Source organism: Mustela nigripes, chromosome 8 (assembly GCF_022355385.1).
Source record: "Mustela nigripes isolate SB6536 chromosome 8, MUSNIG.SB6536, whole genome shotgun sequence".
NCBI classification, from domain to species: domain Eukaryota; kingdom Metazoa; phylum Chordata; class Mammalia; order Carnivora; family Mustelidae; genus Mustela; species Mustela nigripes.
The window spans coordinates 56,450,737-56,474,530 of record NC_081564.1 but is presented as its reverse complement, the minus strand read 5'-3'; the positions used below and the strand labels follow the sequence as shown (position 1 = coordinate 56,474,530).

At 44.8% G+C, this 23,794-nt stretch overlaps 1 protein-coding gene across 6 annotated transcripts in view; it reads right to left on the bottom strand.

Moving 5' to 3' along the window:
• Window positions 1-6,537: 6,537 nt before the first annotated feature.
• The window catches only part of KIAA1328 (KIAA1328 ortholog), a 325,611-nt gene continuing 308,354 nt past the window's right edge, over window positions 6,538-23,794 (bottom strand). For all 6 annotated transcript variants that reach the window (XM_059409499.1, XM_059409500.1, XM_059409505.1 and 3 more), the window contains one exon: window positions 6,538-12,861. In XM_059409499.1, coding sequence (XP_059265482.1) covers window positions 12,651-12,861 — 211 coding nt within the window. In that variant the 3' untranslated portion in view covers window positions 6,538-12,650. The remainder of the gene's footprint in view (window positions 12,862-23,794) is intronic.

Genomic DNA, 23,794 nt, shown 5'->3' with positions numbered 1-23,794 from the left:
GTTTTGCTCCCCTGTGAGGAACGGGTAGGTGATTTCTAAGGAATACCCTGGGCTTTGTAGCTCAGACTATTCAAAACCATGGCTCTGTTGGACATTCACAGCCGAAAGCCAGAGGATGGCAGCCTCCACACCACCTCCCCCTTCCATGCTCAGACCCCAGGGGCCTCACTGGCCTCCCCTCCCCACTGGGTATCCTTCTCTGCCAGGCTCTCCCAGACCTCCACTGCTGAAGCTCAGGGTCCTGTGGCCCCTGGGAACTGCCCCCCAGGGAACTGGGCCATGAAGCGGGTTGACCCACGTCCTGTTCCAGGTATGGCTGACGGGGTCCAGATGTGAATGTGCCAGTTCTAGAAAATAAACCCTTTCCTTAAAAACCACACACCCAGTGACTAATGAATGCATCGCGTATTTAAGAGAGAATACAATTATTAACCTCTGGGGCAAAGTCACAGATTCTTTGACAACTATGAGGTCACTTCGCACAGGGGCTCAGAGACCACAGCTCCTCCATCATCCCCAGGGCTCGGAACTCCTGATCTGCAGTGTTATTTAAGAAAACCCAAGACACACTTCTCATTAATTTCTGTCAATGTTTTATGGCTTAGATTACTCTGCTAGCATTCTACCTACAGTTTTTGATTTCTGCCTAGCTCCTCCATTTAAAAGACTTTTTCCTTTTTATCATACATTTTTTTTTTTATTTCAAGCATGATGAAAAGTAGAGATCCTTACATTACGAACCTCCATGTACCACCTAGCTTTTCTTTTTTTCTTTGAAGATTTATTTATTTTAGAGAGAGCACACGCGCGTGCACGAGCCCGAAGTGGGGAGGGGCAGTGGGAGAGGTCTTCGTGCAGACTTGCTGCTGAGCTCGGCCAAGCCAGCCGCAGGCTCAATCTCAGGACCCTGAGATCATGACATGAGCCTAAACCCAGAGTCAGGCACTTCACCAATGGAGCCCCCCCAAGAACCCCCCCACCCCAACCACCTAGCTTCAACTCATGAATTATTTTGAAGCAAATCCTCGATATCAAGTCATTTTACTGATAGGTATCTCAGTTTGCCCTCAACATTTTTGATGCAACGTTCTAGTCTAGAGGCTGGCTGTGGCCTGGGGGGAGGGGGCAGCTAGCTGCACCCATGCTGCTGGTGGGGGGAACTGGTGGTCTCCATCAGCCATACACACGTGCCGGTGCTGGTGCCTGGTTAGACCCCAGGGCTCCTTCCAGCCCCTGCTCCCAGTGACTTTCAAAGGCCTCCAGCTCTCCATCCACTCTTTGTACTCACTTTTCTCTCCCATCTCCCTTTCTTACTGTGTGATACTAATATGAAAAGAAGATGTTTAGTGAGAACGTTGAGTGAATAGCTCCCTTCTGCTTCTAGGTTTTTATAAAGATCTGACATTTGTCCTGTTCTGAGCTGGATCCCATGTACCCACGCACAGGGTACAGAGAGACGCAGACGCCCCAGAGCCTCCGTGCCCATGTGGGTGCTTCCAGGCCCCGTGGCCGCCTGCCTCCCAGGCTCTGCTGCTAGTGGGCTGGGCACAGTGACAGCTCCCTCTGGCATGGGGTCTGCTGGGCCAGCGTTGCAATTACACCAGGTTGAACCCAAGCGAGCATCCCCCCCGCCCCAACCCCACTCCACCCCCGAGCTGGGTGGTGAGCTCTGGGACCCAGCCCTGCCCAAGGTGACATATCAGCCTTGGCTGGGAAGACCATTTGTCTGTCTTGAAGAATGGAATCCACCCTCAAATGAAAAGCCTTGGCTACAGCTGATACCCCCCACCCCCCACCCCACACACACACTCTTTGGTAGACTCTTCATTCCTGGCACTTGGCCTTTTGACCACTATGGCTTCACTGCCAGCAAGAATGAATGAGGGAAGGAAGGACAGCACAAACTGCAGACAGCTGAGGACACGTTCCAAAGTGGAGGATTCTGAAAATGCTCTTTAAGTAATGATAGCACATTTGGAATAAGTGTGTAGCTGACACTCCCTTTCCCCTCAGATGAGTATTTGCAAGTATAGGATTTTTGCTTGAGAGTTCCCTCCTCTGCCCTCCGTTGGCTTTTCTAAGTTGCCTTCCCTTCTTTTGGTGAGTCCTCCCTTTACTTTCCAGCCCTCTGCCCCAGCACCCCAGTCCCCTCCTATCACCCTAACTCCTCTTCCCTCATGCGATCCTAACTCCTCATCCCTTAGGGAGCTCCAAACATCCCCCCCTCGGCTTGCACCCTTTGTGGGGTTCCCACCAGGATTTGCCCAGACCAGAAGGGGGCTCCGAGACTAGTGTATCAAGAGTGAAGAAAGCATTGGCTTTGACTTCTGACTGGATGCAAACTCCAGTTCTTTCAAATATCTTCTGTGTCACTTTGGAAAAGTCACCTAACCTCTCTGAGCCCCAGTCTCCTCTCTCAAAGGGGGATAATAATACCACCACCCAAGAGTTGTCAGGAGTCCATGAGACGCCGCCAAGCCCAGCTTCCTCCCACCCCAAAGATTCTGAGCTAGGAATTCTCTGACGGTATAGTACAGGTGCAGCGAACACTTCAAGCTTCAGTCCCCTTCTTCCCTTTCCTTAGTTCCATCCCATTGACAATTCACATCCCAACTGAAGCAAGCTTGAACTTGACGTCGGACCACTGCAAGCCACCTTCTCACAGTCCAGTCAGCCCCGCGACACTCCCGGAGAATTCCTGTCATGCGGAGGTGCACACACCTCTGTCTCTGGGTGCTCACGCTTTTTCCCAGGGACCCCAATTAGCTGCTTGCTCCCGTGCCCCTTCCTCTCTCTGCCCTTTCTCCCGAGAGCGTTCCCGGCGCCACGGTGGCTGTTACTGTCTACAGCCAATTCTCCTCTGGGGTCATGCGGCCTCAGGCTGCATATTAATTTGGTCTTTGCATTTTAAAAATGTTACTTTTTTTTTTTTAAAGGTAACATATTCATATATTTCAAAATTCACAAAAGTGTGAAGAAGTCTCCGGTGAAAAGTCTTTCCACCCTTTTTGGCCAGTGTTATCAGTTTTTTCTATTACCCCATTTAAATGCGTACATGTGGGGTGCCTTGGCATAAAGAACTCAGTGGGGAGACCCAGAGCCTGGCGGTGATGGGAGCTGGCCTGTGGGAGTCCCAGGCCAGGCCTGCGGGAGCTCAGGTCCCCACCATTTGGGTAGAGGACTCGGGGACCTTCTGCTCACGCTCTATCATTCTCTTGGAACCATGGGTGTAGCTACCATTAGGGGTGCTTGGTCTGAGCCAGATCCCATGTGGAGCGCTTAATTATAGTCTCACCTAATTGTCTGAGGTGGGTGTTTTCGTCCCTGTCTTACGAATGAGGAAATAGGCTCTGAAAGGTGCAGTCTCTTGCCCAGACGATGCAGGGTCAGGGCCCACGGTGTCTGCAGAGTGGTGGGGGCTCTTCTTCTCCCATCCCACCCCCCGGGACTGTGAACCCCCACACAGCAGCTTCCTCCGATGCGGTGTCCTGCCTCCTTGCTCCCCACTTCTTCTCGTGGGTTTCTCAACGATCCAGTTTCACGTTTGGGAAATATCTATGTGGACTCTGGTGCCAGGAAAGGTCCTTTCCTCCTCTCCGTCAGCTGGGCTGGGGCTGGGGTTCTTAGACATGAGTGAGTGACACGTACTAAGCGTGCTGCTAAGGAGTCCAGAATTCTCCCTGCCTAGTCGCCCTTGCTGGCCGTGGGGACCGAAGGGGAGCATGGAGGGAAACAGAAAAGCCCGAAGACCCAGTTGGCTTTTATTCATCGCAAGGAGAGGAAGTTCAGTGGAAATAAATGGAATATTTATTAACAGTTTATGCAGCCACGTGGGGTTTAAAACCTTTTGAGCTTGTGTCAGCTCTGTTTTCCCCAGTACACTGAACTCTGAGGAAACTAGAAGCAAATTCTTAGGATCAACGCAAACTGGTTCTCCATCACTCAAAAATCAAGGGGAAAATGTAACCATTTCTGAGAGCGCCATACTCCACTAATTGAGGTAGGAGGATTCCTCTCGTCTCCAGAGTCTCCACGTGGATCCTCTTTGCCATTTGCCCTCCCTCCTTACCTCTTCCTGGGGCCCAACACCAGGACTGTGGGCACCAGGGTGGCAGGGAATCCATGGACGCAGGTGCTGCCAACTTTGTGACCCTTCCATTTCCTCTTCCTCCTGGGGTCCAAAGAAGGCCTTCAGAGGCCAGGCAGTTGTGTTTCGTATTCACTCTGCACGGGCGGGGCAGGGACGTCACGGGAACCAACACGAGGGCCACCAGGTGGACGCATTCTACCTTCTGTGCTACTCGCCAGTGCCGCTGAGGGTCTCAGGTCCTGCTGCTGGGCCTTCTCCTTGGGTGAGACTTGGGTCTCCATTTATCCTACTCTTTAAAGAAAGTCATCTTGGAATGGGGAGTGCATCTTTTCCCCAAGTCCCAGCACTGTGCTAAGGATTCAGGGAGACATAATGGTCACAGCCGCGTTCTAGGACAATGCCAAGTATGTTACGGGTATTCTCTAACCCTGGAAGTTATCTGCAGAGTGCCTTCACCTTCCTTTACCGACCAACAATCAGAGGCTTGGGAAAGGTAAGTACCTTGCCCCAAGTCACACTGCAACGTAGCAATGGAGCCCAGATTCCAAATCAGCGGCTCTCCTTCCACCCTAGGAGGCTCCTTGACGAGCCGATACAGCTGTGGGACAGCGTGGTCCAGGGGCCCAGGGAGCCCCGAGGAGGGGAGGCTGGTGGCCCAGCCTAGAGGGAGACGCTGGGGCTGAGTGTTAGAAGGTGAGCAAGGGTTCCATAGACCCCAAGGGTGGGGGCCGTGGAGGGGGAAAGGACCCCAGCCTTCGGAAGAATGGCCAAGGTGTCTAGGTAGGTGGGGAATATGCTGGGAAACACCGGGCCTTGTTTCAGAACAGCCCACTTACTGCTGACCCACACGCTGTCCTGCCTACTTCACCAACCCCACCCCAGTCATCTTCCCAACAACGCTGGGCCCCGTGGTTCTGAGCGGGGTGCTCAGAGTCACATGGTAGGGCAGAGCTGGGGTGTGAGCCCAGGTCCCCTGCTGGCAGAGTCTGTGCTTGTCATCACTCTGTTACTTTGGAAGAGATCACCTCATCAAGGCTCTGGCACGACCACTCTTCACTGACTGTACTCCCAAGCCTCACACTAAGACAACACAACCGAACCGCAGGACGGAAGATCGTCCTGGAAAGGCTTAGACCCCTGCCCCTGCCAGTTTTCTCCTTTGCAAAGAGCAGGTGCCTGGCTCTCAAGGATTTGGCCCAGCACTCTGCTAAGTGCTGGGAAGGGCCACGGAGAAGAGAGAGGGCAGAGGAGGGAGACCACGAATGCCCTCAGGCTAGCTCTTGAGACAAGAGCCACCTGAGTGAGAGATGCAGCCTTGTGTTCCCACCACTTAATTCTGCTCTCAAGTCTGGGTGGAAGTTGAAGCGAATCTTGACACTTGCTGTCTTGCCTGAGTGCTGGGCAAACTTAGGAGAACTCTGGCTTCAAGGGATCCCCCTGAATCAAGAACTACTTGAGTGTATTTTGTGCTGGTACAAGGTAGGGCCTCCACAATGTTTGCTGAGTGAATGAGAAGAGGGGTGGCACAGGGCATACCTCCCATGGGCCCCCTACCCAGCACACTCTCAGCAAGGCCCCTCGGCCACCTCTTGCCCCAGGTCTCCATGAGGAGTAGAAGAAAGCCTGGTGGTCCCGGTCTCCTCATTACCTGGGGAGCTGGTGGCATACTAAGCTTTTGGGAAAACGTCTCACTGGGGGCCCTCAAAGATAGCTTAAGGACACAGATTCTCCTGTCATTCCAGATTTTGACCACTCACATTCTCTTGGTTCAAGGTTCAAGGTCCTACCTGCCTTTGCCCAGCCAAAATGTCCCATCTTCGGGGAAGATTCTGTGACTGGCCGGTAGGAGCTGTAGGTGCAGCTCGACATAGCTCCTGGGAGCTGCTGGGGGTCAGGAACGAAGTCACTGGACTTTGCCTAGGGCAGAGTGGGCGATCAAAAAGTGCGTCCGCGTTTACTGAAGACTGTGCGTCCTGAACTTTTAGAATCTGATGAAAGCTAGGAATCCTCTGGTCTGGTGAGTGTCCAGGTGAGGAGTGAGGAGGGAGATGGATGATGAGAGGGCGGCTCTCTACCCAAACTGATGGTTTTGGAAGACCAGGGGACTTTTCCTTTTTGCGACAGCCCACTCCAACACTCCCCCTCCCACCGTGGGGGACAGAAGTACCTGGGCCCCTCACCCATTTCCCTGCTCTTTTCCGAAGCTCAGCTGGGAGATGTGGGGGTTGCCCCCTTCGCCAGGCCCCCCTCTGCGGTGGGTAACTGCTCCCGAGACCCTTCTGACACTCCTTGCTACTTGACATTTTCCCCAACACAGTAAATCTCCTTCTATCACTCTCCAAGTTGATATAGTAAGTTGTGTCATTTTGAGAAGAAATACATAATGGTATATTAGAGGAATCATGGATCTCCTCATTCATGCTTAGAAAAAATTTATTACAATGTAAGAAAGTCTGAATAGCACGAATTTATTATAATGATTTAACACTTCTGCACTTGAGTTAAAAATGCCTCTCCATAAATAACTGTCCCTGGAAAACATAGCAAATTTACACAGTTTACCGTTTCCCAATGTTATATAAATCCAACAAGCTTAAATCACCTCCAGCTGGGAGAAGGCTGAAAACCAGAGCTGTGGAGTTCATAGGGTCTCCGGTGGAAGCGGCAAAAAGCAGGACAGCTGAGCTTCCCTTCCTCTGGCTCCTCATCTCAGCAGTGGGGAACAGAAGGACCAAGAGCAGGGAACAGCACGGGGTGTAAGTGCAGCACAGGTGAGGGACCCTGGACCTTGGACATCCTGGTCAGGGGGTCAGGGCATTGTCTGTGCGGTGGTACGAGGAAGGGACCAGCCCAGCTGCCAGTGCCCACCCCGTCTGGGCCCTGGCCTTCCGGCCAAGCACCTCTTCTCTCACAAACCCCAATGATGCTCTTTACTCCTGGGTCTTCTGGTCCCTCCACATCCCATGGACCCCTCTCTGGCTCTCCCGGACCTAGGCATCCTTGCATGGACAGTTTTGTCTTACCATTCTGTCTTTCCTCTGGGCTAGATCAGCATCCCAGGAGCCAACTTGTAAGGTAGGAATGACCACCCCCTTTACACAAATAATTTTATAAATTGTTCTATGTGAGGCTTAGAGAGTATAATTTGTAAAGCTTAGCTTTATAATACAGTTTGAATTTATAAAGTATAACCTGTCTAAATGTGTGCAACTCACAGTGGTAAGGCCGAGTTGTTTCTAAGGTCAGTATTTGTCACCTTTGGACACTTCCCATTCTAACAGGGGGACAAACAATACAGCCCAGTTTGAGGTGGGATAGGACAGAAGGCTTTTGGAGCATAATTGGAGTCAGGAGAAAATAATCTGTAAGGGTGCCTGGGGGGAATCAGGAAAATGTGGAAGTAGTGACATCTGAGCTAGGTCTGGAAAGATTCATCCATGATAGAGAGATGCGGACAAGTCACACAGATAGGAAAGAGCAGTATGTCTTTGGGAAGTGGCCAACAGCTGTAAGTTGCACAGGTGAACAGAGCAGAGAAAGGAGGGCGATGAGGTGGGAAAAGGGACACGGGGTCAGATGCTGAGTCCTGCTATGTCACTCTAAAGGGCATGCTCCTTGCCCTGTGGAGTCCTTTGGATTTTTAACCAAGAAAGTTACAAATCTTAGGGTTCTGGAAAGAAAATGCAAATCAGTGTGGGAATGAGGAGGGAACAATGGAGGTGTTCCCAAGCCCCTTAGTACAGTCTTTACTTTCTCCGTGAGAGAGGGGCAAGCAGCCTGGCATAGTCCAGAGTAGTGGACTTTGGCAGCACAGATCTGTTTAATGGCTTCCTTCCTTCCTGCTCTCCTTCTTTTTCACCGATGCACTTACCTGTCCATCTAACTGATAACGATGAGAGCCTACAGTGTGTCAGGAACCGTGCTAAGTTCTTGGGAGTTGAGTGACGGCTAAGACCAACATCTTATTCTGGCCACCATGGGCCTGCCGTCTAACAGGCGTCTAACAGGCGTTTCTAGCCCAGTAAGTGTGGTGATGAAGGAGGTCACAAGGTCAGGAGGATATCACAGTGCCTTCAGGAACTATGGCAGTTCAAAGTGGTTGAGCACAGAAGTCAACAGAAACAGTGGGAAAATGAAGGGGCTGGAGGTCTACAGTGGGCCAAACCATGAAGATCCTCATGCATTACGCTTGTAACGCCAAGCTCCTCCTTAAGCACAATAAGAAACTAAGTACTATCCAACACTTTTAAGCCAGGGTACGACCTGGCAAGATGACCCTGGTAGCTTCCTGGAGAATTGTAACAAGTATCCTTATGAATGCTTATTTATCTGTGCTGAGCACTTATTTATCTGTGCTCAGTTCACTGCATTCCACAACAACCCCTGGAGGAAGGTTCTGCTATGGTCCTCATTAAAAGATAAGAGTGAGGCAAAGGGTAAAGTCAAACTTGTTCAAGGATGAATCCGGCCATCCAGCAGGAAGACCAATGCAGAGACTGTTGTGCTAGAGAAGCACCAGCAGAAATAGAGCGAAGGGGTGGGTTGAGAAACGGGAGGTGGACTTGATACTACTTGGGAGTTTGACTAGGAGGAGTGGGGGGAGGGAATAATGATCCTCTCCCCTCAGATTCCGAGTTGGAATTCTATTCTTTACCAGCTGATGACCTTAGTTAGGTTTTGTTATGCCTCATTTTCATTACTGGTGCATAAGATAACCTTGAAAACTTAGGTGTCCATAGATGTATCCCTGTCTTCATTCCATGAAGGACTTGAGGTGGCTGATGCTGATAAGAAACACATATCCAAATAATCTCTTTAAAGTATGATTCTTGGGGTGCCTGGGTGGCTTGGTTGGTTAGGGTCTGCCTTTGGCTCAGGTCATGTTCCCAGCATCCTGGGATCAAGCCCCGTGTGGGGCTCCCTGCTTAGCAGGGAGTCTGCTCCTGCCTCTCCCTCTGCCTCCCCCTTCATACTCTCTCTCTTCCATGTAAATGGATTAACTTCTTCTTCTTTTTTTTTTTTTTTTTTAAAGTATGGCTCTCCTTAGCATTGAATAAGATGGTGCACAGGGCTTGGAGCTGGTTAAGTGATGACTGTGTTCTCACCACCTCTGTTCCCCAGGTTGACCGGGGAAACAAGGACAGAAGGTCTCAGGCTGTTGACTGAATTTACCAGTATGATTTCAAAACTGGGCATTTCAGGCACACAAGCCCTTGCCTAATATCTCTTAGCACCTAAAGCCCACTGAAGGGACCATATTTCCTGTCTCACAGGTGCACGCAGATCAAAACTTCCATTCCAGCAACCACAGAACTAGAGGAGGCTTAGTGTCCATGTCATGTGAGTGAGGCAGAGTCAGCCAGGAAAACCTGGTTGGCAAACCAGGCAGATCGTTTTCTTTCTGTTAACCCAAGCTCCTGCTGTTTTAACACATACTGAAGAGAATAACATGTTGATAACCTGGGGCTCTGCTCTTGCTTTCAGGCTCTGCCCCATGGATCTGATGAAGGGTGTTGGACAATTTGATATCAAAACCAGGTGGGGAAAATATCCATGGAGATAATTTATTAACTTAAAATCTCATATTTATATAAACAGTTACCCACATTAAAAATGATACTCTCCAAGGTGAGGATAAGGCATGCACTGAGAGGGGTCTACCATAGCCTCCATCCACCTCACTAATGACCATGGACTTCCTCCAGCTTCTCTCCTTTCCACCGGTCCCTTCTCAGAGTCTCTGGCCATGGTGCTGGGAGCAGGGCCAAGTGAAAACAGTGGCTCTGAGGGAGGAGAGACTACCTCCTTTCCCCAAGACATTTGGGGTTTTCTAGTTAAGTCCTCACCATGCAGGTCCAGTCTGGATGACACAAGTGTACCTATGGGAAGGATGACTGTCAGCAAAGCTTTTCCTTGATTGACCTTAGTTTCCTAAATCAAGCACTTTGGGCCCCTGTAGGAGCTTCAACGGACCTACTTTGGCCTGTCCCATTTTGCAAATATTGACAGGTTTTTCTCTCACAGAGTGGTGGGCAGCAGGGTGGGCAGTGTGGCGGCATTATCTGCAGCACCCCTAATATGTGTCTAGTCTTGCTCTGAGGAAGCAGCAGAGGCAACCAGTCATTGTTGCGAGCACTTTACCAGGAAGAAAGGCTGACTACTCTGTGTCATACCCTCTCTCTGTAGGATATCTGCAATTAGGTCAAGCTTCTGGGCTCCACAACAGCCTCAAGGCTCTACAACCACCTTTTCATATATATAGGTATCTCAAAGTCAGACAAATGAAGATGTTAACATACGCCATTCAGTTCATAAGGAAGACATTGGATTAGACACAAATTCACATCCTATTGCCCTGACACACAAGAAATGCCTATAGGATAGAGAAAGGCAACTGGTGTGGGGACGGAGCATATGAAAAATATGTTTGACACTCTGCTGAAAATCCATCTTTGCTCTTCCAAACTGCTCATGCAGGGGGAGAAGCAATTAAACTCCAATCTGTGGCATGTGACCACCACCGCCCCCTGCCAAATTCCCTTAGTTTATGTCTCATTTAGCATTCTTCTAAAGGCAAACAAGCTTCTTAAAGAAAGCATAATCCTTTTCTTAGTCTTTCTGGCACCCTCTTATTCTAGAGATCTGTAAAGACACTGGCAACAAATGCGGTGTGTGCTTATGGCTGATCCAAGGGAACTGGATGTACTTAAGGTGCTCTTGACATATGGGGCAAGTAAAAGATAGTTCTAGAAACCTAAATTTGAGAAAATGGCTGAGGGCTCTCAGTTTTTTCTCCCCAGTTTGCCACACCAAAGTAAACACAATTTTCCAAATGCTTTCTGGATGGGATGAAATTGACTCAGTTCCTGTCAAGGGGTGAACTTTAAAAGGATACTTTAATCTGCAGTGTTTTTTCAACTTTTCAACTGGATGCCTAAAACTAGTCAATCCTGACCTCAGATGAAGGACTGGTGTTGGTAGATCCCATTCTTCTCTTCAAAGAGCAAAAAGACCCAAGTGGAGGAAGGCGGAGTAGAGGGGGTAACACATCAGGCAGAAGAGACATGAGATTTCAATCCATCCACATAAAGAATCTGTTTAACAAGGTTTTTGTAGGCTGAGATAATCTAGTTTTGATAAAGACTTTAGGGAAGCCCTGTAGGCTCACTAATGCAGTTTACCCTGGGTGGTCTGACCTTGGCTACCAATGCTGACTGACAGACTCTTGGTCCCACTTCAAGCCTGGGGTTGGGTGAAATGGAGAGAGAAACAGAACAGATCAAATAAGGTCACCAAGTAGACACATCTGGGGACACACCTTCCTTGCTTCCAGTGACTGGAAGTCATCAACTCAGGGGCTCTACCAGGTTCATCATGCTGCCTAGGGGCATGAGAACCCACTGGAGCCCACTGTAAGCTGAAGGACCCATCTTAAGAGCTCTGCCAAATAGAAGAAGAGAGAGAATGAGGTTGCAAGTGTACTTTTTCGACAGGTCTTTTCTGGGTCAAAGGGAGGAGTGGAAAAGATAGGGAGATTCTGCTTGGGAGTGGAGGAGAAGAATGTGGCAAGTAGAGATGTTTCTTTGGAGTCACGGGACAATAGCCTGAGCAGAGCACATCAAAGGCGCGATCAAGCTAGGGCCTTTGATCCTCATGAGGTAAGAGGGAGAACCAGGGAAGGCCTCTCAGCCTGTGGCAGCTGATGCTCCTCTCTCCAGTGGCATCTTCCCTGGAGACAGCCATGGGCAGCTCACAAATACAGACATTTAGGTCAGTAAAAAGTACTGAACTATTGCTTTTATTTATCCCGGGAAATGGGTGGATGGCAGGAAAAGCATGTCAGGCCTGTGTCTCCATTTTATTTCCCGAGGGCAGTCACTCTATGTTGTGACTTAATGCTGGTTTCCAAGGATTGGTTGGGGCCCTCCCTCTAGCCCACTGTGCCCTTTGGTTACGGCTGATGATTACTGGAACTGACTCGCAATTGGTTGTGGGTGTTGCTTGTGATGGTAGGGACACCAACTCCAACTTCGGAATTAAATGACTACACGTATACAGAGGTAGGCAATGAGGGAACAGAGGTAAAGGTGAGGTGGAGAAGTAAAGGGAGTGTCTTTCTGAAACTGCTTATGTTGCAAAGGGGCTACTTTTAAATCAGAGGGATTTTTCTGTGAAAAGGTCTTCCTTGTGCACGAAAGAGAACCAACCTTTTCCCACTAAGTATTGAGAAGGAAACACTCTGGAAATGAGGCTGAATATGTTAAGTCCTTTGCATGTAGAAAGGGTCCTATGTTAATTTTCTGATCTCTGCTTGGCACAGAAAAGATACTGCCCTCCCCCACTCTGCCCTTAATGTGTCACCTACTGAGGGGTCTGATCAAAACCACTCTGGGTTTGTAACATGATTTCTATGTTCAACACATAACAGGATGTTAGTGAGAGAGGCCCCTGTGAAAGGAGAGACGCGGTTAGTTTGCGATCAAATAATTTAAAATCCTAGATCAGGATATAAAGAAGCCCACACATTTCAGATGGAAATTTTGTAGCATGTGTTTCAACGTCAAATGAAAAAGATATCTTCCAGAATTTGATTCTCCTCCAGGTCTTCGGGGGTCCTGCCTGTCCCCATCTTGTTCCAGGTTGATTTTCGAGGACTGAGTCGGCGATTACTGTGAATCCAGGCCCCAGCTTCTCTGGAGGAATGGGGTTGAGGTTTGGGAGCAGATTTTGGACTCAGAGATTGAACCAAATCCAGCAGAGAGGTCTCATACCTGCAACACACACAACCCACACAGAAAATGATCAGACCAGTGGAACATTAGAATCCAAGAAGCCTACAGAGATGCGCTGCCGGGAGCAAGAATCCAATCACTGATCACATCACATGTGAGAGGGTCTACAGGAGGAACTTCAGGGAGAGTAAATAGCAGATGGCCCCCACTGCCTGCCTGTAAGCTGTTCTCTTCTGCTGATCACCAACATTCTTTTCTCAGCTATGAAGAGAGACTGTGGAGTAGGCAAAGGAATGGTGATAACAGTAACAACGGCAGGAGTAGCATTTACTGTAGGCTTATTAAGTGTCAGGCACGATTCTTAATGCTTGACATGTATTCAACCTTCCCTCTGAACAACCCTATGAAGCAGATACTTTACTAAGTCTGATCTCTAGTATGTACACGAGGAAACCAAGGCTCAGGGAAGGAATTCATCCAATATGAAGCCATTATATGGCACATCCAGGATTTGGACCCAGGTAGTTTGTTTCCAGTGCTCTCATTCAGGACATTAAAGCTTCCTGGTTCAAATCTCTGCTCTACCATTTGCAGGCTGTGTGATCCTGGGAAAGTTCTTCAACCTCTCAGTTCAGATTCTCATTCATAAGGGGCTAAGAGAACTCCTGTTAGGATTAAATGAATAGGTTGGTATATATTAACACATTAAATACTCAATAAATGTTAGTTCCATCCTGCTGTCTTACTCCCATTCTCTCTAGAATCTTGGGAAAAGAAACTCTTATCTGAATCTATGAAGAGCTCCCTCCAAAGAAAAGACTGCCTTGGTGTCCAGCATTTTCATCAAAAAGGGTAGGCCAGGGGCGCCTGGGTGTCTCAGTGGGTTAAGCCACTGCCTTCGGCTTGGGTCATGATCTCAGGATCCTGAGATCGAGCCACGCATTGGGCTCCTTGCTCAGTGGGGAGCCTGCTTCTCTCTCTGCCTCTGCCTGCCTCTCTGCCTGCTTGTGCTCTCTCTGTCAAATAAATAAATAAATAAATAAATAAATAAAATCTTTAAAAAAAAAAAAAGGATAGGCTACCAAAAACAAGAGAAAGAAAGAGAAATTAAGGAGTTGATCCCATTTACAACCGCACCCAAAATCATTAGATACCTAGGAATAAACCTAACCAAAGAGGCAAAGAATCTGCATTCAGAAAACTAAAAAGTACTCATGAAACAAATTGAGGAAGACACAAAGAAATGGAAAAACGTTCCATGCTCATGGATTGGAAGAACAAATATTGTGAAAATGTCTATGCTACCTAGAGCAATCTACACATTTAATGCAATTCCTATCAAAATACCATCAACTTTTTTCAAAGAAGTGGAACAAATAATCCTAAAATTTATACGCAACCAGAAAAGACCCCGAATAGTCAGAGGAATGTTGAAAAAGAAAACCAAAGTTGGCATCATCACAATACCAGAAGCTCTATTTCAAAGCTAAAATCATCAAGATAGTATGGTACTGGCACCAAAACAGACACATAGATCAATGGAATAGAATAGAGACCCCAGAAATGGACCCTCAACTCTATGGTCAACTAATCTTCAACAAAGCAGGAAAGAATGTCCAGTGGAAAAAAGATAGACTCTTCAACAAATGGTGTTGGGAAAATTGGACAGCCACGTGTAGAAGAATGAAAGTGGGCCATTTCCTAATATCACAGACACAAATAGAATCAAAATGGATGAAAGACCTAAAAGTGAGACAGGTATCCATCAAAATCCTTGAGGAGAACACTGGCAGCAACATCTTAAACTTCAACTCAGCAAGTTCTTCCTACAAACATCATCAAAGACATGGGAAACAAGGGTAAAAATGAACTATTGGGACGTCATCAAGATCAAAAGCTTTTGCACAGCAAAGGAAAAAGTCAGCAAAATCAAAAGACAACTGACAGAATGGGAGAAGATATTTGTAAATGACCTATCAGATAAAGGGTTAGTATCCAAAATCTATAAAGAATTATCAAACCCAAAGAACAAATAATCCAATCAAGAAATGAGGAAAAGATATGAACAGACATTTCTGCAAAGAAGATACCCAAATGGCCAACAGACACATGAAAAAGTACTCAACATTAGTCAGGATCAGGGAAATACAAATCTAAACCACAGGGAGATACCACCTCACACCAGTCAGAATGGCTAAAATTAACCAGTCAGGAAACAACAGGTGTTGGTGAGGATGTTGAGAAAGCGGAACCCTCCTATACTGTTGATGGGAATGCAAGTTGGTGTAGCCACTCTGGAAAACACTATGGAGGTTCCTCAAAAAGTGGAAAATAGAGCTATCCTATGACCCAGCAATCACACTACTAGGTATTTACCCTAAAGATACAAATGTAGTGATTCCAAGGGGCACGTGCACCCAAATGTTTAAAGCAGCAATGTCCACAATAGCCAAACTATGGAAAGAGCCAAATGTCCATCAACAGATGAATGGATAAAAAAGGTGTGGTGTATATACACAGTGGAATACTATGCTACCATCACCCCCCCCCCCAAATCCTGTCATTTGCAAGTATGTGGATGAACTAGAGGGTATTATGCAAAGCGAAATAAGTCAATCAGAGAAAGACAATTACCATATGATTTCTCTGATATGAGAAATTTGAGAGTCAGGGAGTGGGGTTATGGTGGGAAGGGAGGGAAAAATGAAACAAGATGGGACTGGGGAGGGAGACAAACCATAAGAGACTCTTAATCTCAGGAAACTAACTGAAGGTTACTGGAGGGGGTAGGAATAGGGTGGCTGGGTTATGGACACTGGGGAGAGTATGTGCTATGGTGAGTGCTATGAATTGTGTAAGACTGATTATAATACATTATATTATACAAATGTAATGTGTATTATATATATTATATTAATGCATAATAATAATTATGTTACAAACAAATAATACATTGTATATTAATAAAAAATTGTTATAAAAGTTAAAAAAAAGGGAGTAGGCTTAGAGAAGCAGAGACATTGATACTACTAGCGGTCAATAACACCCTCAACCATAGCCCATTTCCATGTATTCCCACTAGAGAAAGCCAAAGGCATAAATGTATCTGCCTCCATATTCATTCATACACAGGGCCAGGTAATTTCTACAGATAGATCATGAAGCCTTGAGCAGTCGCACACGACCCTGGACTTGGCTTAATGATCTATTATGGTCTTGAAACTCTTGATTTTATCTTTGACCTTGTGTTTTACAAATGAAGTCTGATGGGACATGAGAGCAGGTATGTGAATGGAGGAGATAAGCGAGGTACGCACATGCGGGTTCAGGCCTACAGGCACAGTGGGCAATAGGCAGTGTGTTTGCCTGCTTGCCTGCCTGGGGTGCACATTCCTGCCCAAAGCAGCCTGGGGTGCTGCAGGGCTCTGAGGGAGTGGCTGGGGTTGGGACCTGAGCATTCTGGTGATGGCGATGGCAATGGTGGCAGCAGGAGAAGCAGCAGTTGTGGTAGCACTTGCTGGCTTGCCTATCTTTTCCTGGAACCCATCCCCAAGGCAAGATATTAGCTCTCCGGCCTGAACACAGGGAGGAGAATGGTAGCGTTTAGGCAATATACATCAGTAAAATATTATAAAATAAAAGCATACACATGGATGTTGCAATAAAGCATACTGAAGAGATATAAGAATTCTTCAAAGAGTTTAGAATCAGGTTTTAAAACCTGCTGCATTGGGGTGCCCAGGGCTCACTTGGTTCAGTGTCATACTCTTGATTTCAGCTTGGGTTATGATCTCAGGGTCCTGCGATCGAGCCCCTGAGTTAGGCTCTGGGCTGGGCATGGAGCTTGCTTAGGATTCTCTCTCTCCCTCTGCCCATTGCGCCCTGCCCCTTCACCCCACTTACATATGTGCTCTTGCTCTAAAACAAAACAAAACAAACCCAGAACCCTTCCCCGCTCAAAACCCAGCTGCACCATTGCTAAGTAAATACCCAAGGGTTTAGAAATTAAATGTAAAAATTGTTGCATCTGATGGATAAAACTCTTATTTTCACATGTAGCTTCAAATGAACCAATTAATGAGGATGACAATTTTAAAATTAGTTTTTCTTTGTCATGGAAGATACGGTTATAGAAAGCGTAGGTAGGTGTTCTGAATTATATACAAATCATTAAGTAATTTTTGGTTTCTTATAGAACCTCTACAAGTTATGGGACATACCAGAGAAAAACAACACTGAACTTATATTCAAAATTAGATTTTCTGACATACATAAAACTAATGTGCATAAAGAGTTGTTCCTTTTTAGAAAAATTGTTCTGTGTCATCAGCTCAAGAGAAACTAGAATTTATATTTTGAAATCATTTATCAGAAATCTATCCTAGTGTTGCCAAGCCTATCAAATATTCCCAACAGCTCCAGTATCAGTTGTATCAGCAGAAAGATTCTTTTCAAAATTAAAAATTACCAAATATTATGTGTAATCTTTCATTTGCCAAGAGTGACTGATTTGCTTTTAATTGTATCATTTAAAATAAAGTTGCTAAATGTATCAATTTTGATGATCTAATAAATGAATTTAAAGAAAAGTGAGCCAGAAAAATCTTATGATCAGTCATTATCATATTAATACGGTATTATTTATTATATAAAGTTATGACCTCAAAAATAGAAATTTTTATCTATCTGTAGGTTTATGCTATTACTCATGTATCACCATTATTGGTCACGGCTATATAAATTTATAGAGGATAAAGTTTTGTATTTTGTTACCTTTAACAGCACATTTTCTTCCTACTTTTTTTTTTTTAAGATTTTATTTATTTGTTTGACAGACAGAGATCACAAGTAGGCAGAGAGGCAGACAGAGAGAGGGGGAAACAGGCTCCCTGCTGAGCAGAGAGCCCGATGCGGGGCTAGATCCCAAGACCCTGAGATCATGACCTGAGCAGAAGGCAGAGGCTTAACTCTCTGAGCCACCCAGGTGCCCCTCTTCCTACTTTTTTTTTCATCCTTTTTGAACAAGGGTTTCCACATTTTCATTTTACACTGGTCTCTTAAGTTATATAGCTAGCCTGCCGTCAAGTCCCAGGCAAGATCAGACTAACATCTCAGGCACGGAAATGTCAAATTTTCTGTGGTACGAAAACTGTAAATTGAAATTCTTTTGAGCAGAATTTTTTGGGGCAGATTTTATTCTCACAGCATTAAGGCACTATTTCAATGTAATTATCTCTGCCATTCAAAACAATGGTTTCTATGTTCAACCGAAACATCTTCATTTAAGGTGTAAACCAAGAGTTGGGTACTGTTTCCAAGGAAGTTTCTTTATCAGAGACAGACCTTCTTCATGCTCAAGGAATAGGCTTTTTTTGAGTCTTCGTTGGAAACATGTGGCAATCTTGTGGTAATATTCATCTCTTTATACAGACTGTCAAAACTTTTTTTAAAAGTTAGAAACAATGGAGAGGTATATTTTTCTATTACAATTTCGTGCTTAAAACAGCTAGGGAGAGATACTCTGAGGAAATAAATGAGCTGTTCTCTCTGTTAAAAAAAAATAGAGCCCAAATAATGGGGATCAGAAAGTATGCCAGAAATCAATCTTTCAGAGGTATAAGCTAAAAGCTAAAAAAATAGAGAGTAATGAGAGGGATTTGTGTTTAAAGACTGATTTAGTAGGTACCAACTTATTTGATCATTTGAAAAAAAAGTTGTGGGGTTCAAATTCTTTCACAGTACTCTTACATACAATATAGTAGAAAAGATCTTTTCAATATGGAAGGAGTGACCCACAAAACCACAGAGAGTTAGACCTGATGTATTAGGATAAGTTAGTTTATGTGGCAGAACAAATTATCGTCAAACTCCAATGGCTTCATAGAACTCAAATATATGTCATGTTTATTTTATAGGCTCAAAATAGTTCCAGGCAGAGTGGCTCCACTCTCTAATGGCTACATCATGTGGAACACGTAAGCTTCTCTATTGTTTTGGCAGGGCAGGGAAACTGAAGAATTGTGCATAGGTTTCCAGCCTGGAAGTGACACACTACTCCTTCTATCTGAGCGGCCAGAACCAGTCATGTAGCTCCAGAAGGAGAGGAGAACAGGGTATCGGCAAACACTCAGTAATGCTTAGTCATGGAGGACCGGGTCTTGGACAGAATTTGAAATAATTCTCTTATTTTACTGATGAGGAACCTGAGGTCCAGAGAGCTATAAGTGAACTGATTAGTGTCAAACAGCAAGTCAGGGGGCAGAGCCAAGTGGTTTTACTCTAGGCACTGTGACTTCCTGGACTTGGGTATCTTCAGTCTTTCCACCAAGATAAATTAGATGTGTAACTAAAGGAAAAGTAAAAGAAGAAAATGGCTGCTGTTTCCAATTGCATTTTATTTTATTTTTTTTTTAAAGAGAGAGTGTGTGCATGCACAAGTGGGTAGGGGGAGCGATGGAGGGAGAGGGAGAGAAAGAATCTTAAGCAGGTCCAGAGCCTGACTTGGGGCTTGATCCCTCGACCCTGAGATCATGATCTGACCAAAATCAAGAGTCGGACACTCAATCCCCTGAGCTATCCAGGTGCCCCTACATTTAATTTTAAAAGTATATAGTGTGACCAATTGTAACTCAGCATGAATATATCCACATTCTTAATCAACTGGGCTATCTTTTTGCCAATGATTTCATTTACCCTAAAGTACAAATGCTTATCTGCATGGTTCTGCTGTTATCACAAAAATTCTAGAAAATTCTAGAAGCCATCTTCCATCATGGACTACATTGTGGCAGAAGAACCAGAAAGTCTATGGTAGACAAGGATCTCAGATTTCATGTCTCCCTTATGGCTAATTTCATTCAACAAGTATTTTAACAGTACTTTTGCTATCAGGAAAGACCAAATAATTTAGCAGATTAAAAAGCAAGAAAATAGCCAAGATTGCTTTAAAAACCAGAGCCTGAGAAATCACCCAATTTTACACTAGAATTATATATGCAATAAAGCAAAATAAAAAATGAATTCCTATGGCATTTTATACTAAATACCAGCAAAGAGCAGTGTTTATCAAATTGTGTTCTGTGAGCAGTGTGTCTTAGTTTGCTGAGGTGGTATGTGTCAGGAGGTTAGTTTTAAAGTTGATTAACTTGGCCTGACAGATGGGAGTTTGGCATTTAAACAATTTAAAGGGATAGGCAACTTATTCACAATCTATCAAATACCATCCCTATGGTATGTACTCTACTTGAGCCATAGGCATTGGCCTATCTTACATCTGTACCTCACAGAGCCAGTACTCCCGAGTTACCTGGGCACACAGGCTGACTTACAAGCTTCTTTATGGAGAGGCGATAAGCAGAGGGCTTATTTGCTTTATTCTGCCAGTCCCATCCAGGAAGCAATTTGGAGTAGGCTGTACTGGCATTAATTCTGTTCTCCTAGAGCTCTTGCTCCAGTTTTGGTTGCCTCTGACCTAGCATGACACTGAGACAAAACCCAGGGGAGGATGCGGTCTCTGGAGCTTTCCCCTCATATTCCCTTTTATATCTTTTGGGATTTCAGATCTCTCCTGAATACCCTTCTCTTCTCTTGCCTTTTAAATGATGGCATGTCTCAGGGCTCAATCCTCAGCTCTCATATCTTAGGCAATTCCATTCATTCACATGATTTTTAATAATATCAGTATGTCCTAAACATATAGCTCCAATGTGAAGCTTGTTTCCAAGTTCCAGACTCATCCCCAACCTGCTGCCTGATCTCTCCACTTGGATGTGTAATAGGCATTTCTAATGATCCTAAACAGAAGTCATTCCCCCGCACCCCCCTGAAATCCTGCTCGTCTCCATCAATCCAGCTATCTCTGGGCCTGAGCACATGATCTTTTAGGGTGCTCTGCTGTCAGACCTTGCTTGCTCCCTCTGTTCGTTAATGCCACCTCCTTAAAAAGGCCTTCCCTAAACGCTCTCTCTGAAACAGCCATCATGCCACAGCCGCTTTACCTTATTATGGTGTTTTATTTTCTTTATATCACTCAATACTACCTAAAATACATGATTTATTGCCTCTTTCAATAGTAATAGACTCCATGAGGATGGGGTCATTATTGTGTTAATTGATACTATCTCCAGTGCCAAGAATGGTATCTGACACAAGGCAGGTGTTAAATATTTGTTGAAAAAAATGAATGGTCCAATGGCTTAAATTTTAGTACCTTCCTTCATAAGCAGCTTTTAAAAAATTTGGACAGCTAGTCTTTTAAAAAATCACAATACGGGGTTTCTGGGTTGCTCAGTTGGCTAAGTGGCCAGCTCTTGGTTTCGGCTCAGGTCGTGATCTCAGGGTCCTGGGATACAGCCCCATGTCAGGGTCTGTACTCGGTGGGGAGTCTGCCTGAGATTCTCTCTCTCCCTCTGCCCCTCTCCCCACTCCTTTTCTAAAATAAGTAAATAAATCTTCAAATGATGCCTCTACCAAAAAAAAAAAAAAATCACAATATATTTCACACATTCTGAAAAGTACTACCCATCCACATATTCTTGTTCTTATTTTACAAAAAAGGATACTACACATATGGTTTGTATAAACTAACTTCATTTTATATACTGGGACTATTTTTTCCTTATCAATTTTTTACAACACCATTTTTAATGAAGAGCACTTAGGTTAGGTCCAAGGTCCTTTGAGATGAAATCAACTATGTCTCTTATTCCTTCTCTCAACAGGTCAATGCCTGAAGGAATTCCCCACTACAATCCATCACAGATTAGCAAAATACTGCTAATCTGTACTTCCTCCTTCTTTATTCCCATCCCTTCCCATACCTTCCAACACTTCTGGAACTTTGCTTCATGTCATACTTGGCTATATTTTGTACCCCTCTTAAGAGTTCTTCCTTAATCTCCTCTTTTTCCTGAAACCTGGCTCTTTGCTAAGGTCAGTGCTTTCCCTACATTATTCTCAGTAGGCATTGTTTATACTCAGCATACCCTATGTGTGTCATGGCCAAAGGTAGTATTGGAATTGTCACTGCTTCTATTATTGCTTGTTGATAACTATTCCCCCAGTACCACATTCAACTTTTATCAGTCTGAGTATCCTGTCGTCTGCTCTACCACTCTCAACCTCTCTTCATCTGTATCATCTATTTACCCACTCGCTTTCAATCACTGAAGATGTTAACACTTGATTCAGTCTTCTCCTTCAATTTAACTTTTGCCGTCATCCTTGCTAATGTTAACATCACGTGAATGACACTGGACCAACACCCCGACTTCTTAGTTCCTTGACATCTCAGGTCAAAGACTTTCTCAGCAAGACTTTCTCGTCATATCCTGGAAGGTGTCATCAATTAAAATGGCATCTTTTTTGAATTCAGTAATTCAAATGTTCTACTACTTTCTGATGCCCACATGCTACCTTCAAACTTGCTTTTTTAACTATTTCCACTATCTCTATTGGTCTCATCAGACCATTAATTCAAAAAACCATTGTTCTAAGGACTAAGAATAAAGTGAACAAATTTGTTAAAATCTCTGTCCTGGTGGGACCATTAATATCATTAATATCATATTTCTTCCCTTTATCCCTCCCTTACTCATCTTGAATTTGATGGTCTGGCATTCCAATCACTCATTTAACAATGCTCTTAATAATGTGTCCACAGTCTTTCTGTCCTCGCCCTTAAATCTGGCAAAAACATAATACTGCATGAACCTAAACATCTGTCTTTTCTGTGAGTTATAGTTGGGCAACTTAGTGTAAATAAAACAATGTTCAAAGAAACAAGTAAACAAAGAGCAGATCCAATATAAATTCATTGCCACTAACCTTAAATGGGTGCTACATATGTTCTGACAAAGCTACTGTATTTCTCTAGTCAGCTGTTGTGTTCTCCTCATTTCCCCTTCTCACTACTTTCTTAAACAGATGGCCTTGCTTCCCACTTCAGAGAAAAACAGAGGTCATTAAAGAGAAATTGTCTTTATCAAGTTTACAACTCTTTCAGCACTCATCATTTCCTCCTTTCACACTGAAGGAAGTGATCCTTCTTTCAGACAAGACTAACCACTCCATTTATGTTTCTTAGGGGCATTTATCCACTCTAGAATCTTTAATCTTCACCTGCTCACTGGTTAATCAAGAGCACTTAAGAAGACCTCCCCTTTCATAACCAAACCATTTCTCAATTTATTACAATCTGACTTTCATCTTCTACCACACCACTAAAATTGAAATCACCAAATTCACCAATGACCTCCATATTGTTAAATCAAATACATTTTTTGTAGCACTTACTTTACATAATGTCTCTGCACCATCCAGTGTGGCTGACTGCTTCTTTATAAACTTCAAACTCTTTTATTGAAATAAAAATACACACAGAAATGCACCTATTTAAAGTATGTAGTTCAGTGGTTTCTAGTTTATTAAGAATTAGGCAACTAGGGGCACTTGGGTGGCTCAGTGGGTTAGAGCCTCTGCCTTTGGCTTAGGTCATGATCTCAGGGTCCTGGGATTGAGCCCTGCATCAGGCTCTATGCTTAGCAGGGAACCTGATTCTGCCCCCCTCTCTGCCTGCCTCTCTGCCTACTTGTGATCTCTGTCAAATAAAATCTTAAAAAAAAAATTAGGCAACTATCTCACAATTTAATTTGAGAACATTTTCATCTCCCCCTGGCCCCTAAAGAAACCTTGTTACCTATTAGCAGTCACTCTCTATTCCTACCCCCTCTCCCAGACCTAAACAACCACTATCTATCTCCATAAATTTGCCTGGATATTTCATATAAATAAAACCATACAATATATAGCTTTTTGTGACTGGCTTTTTCATTTAGCAAATGTTTTCAAGGTTCGACCATGTTATACCATGTATCATTACTTCACTCCTCTTTGTTGCCAAATAATATTCCAGTTTGGATAGACCACATTTTGTTTATCCATGCATCACATGACAGACACTGGGCTGTTTCCA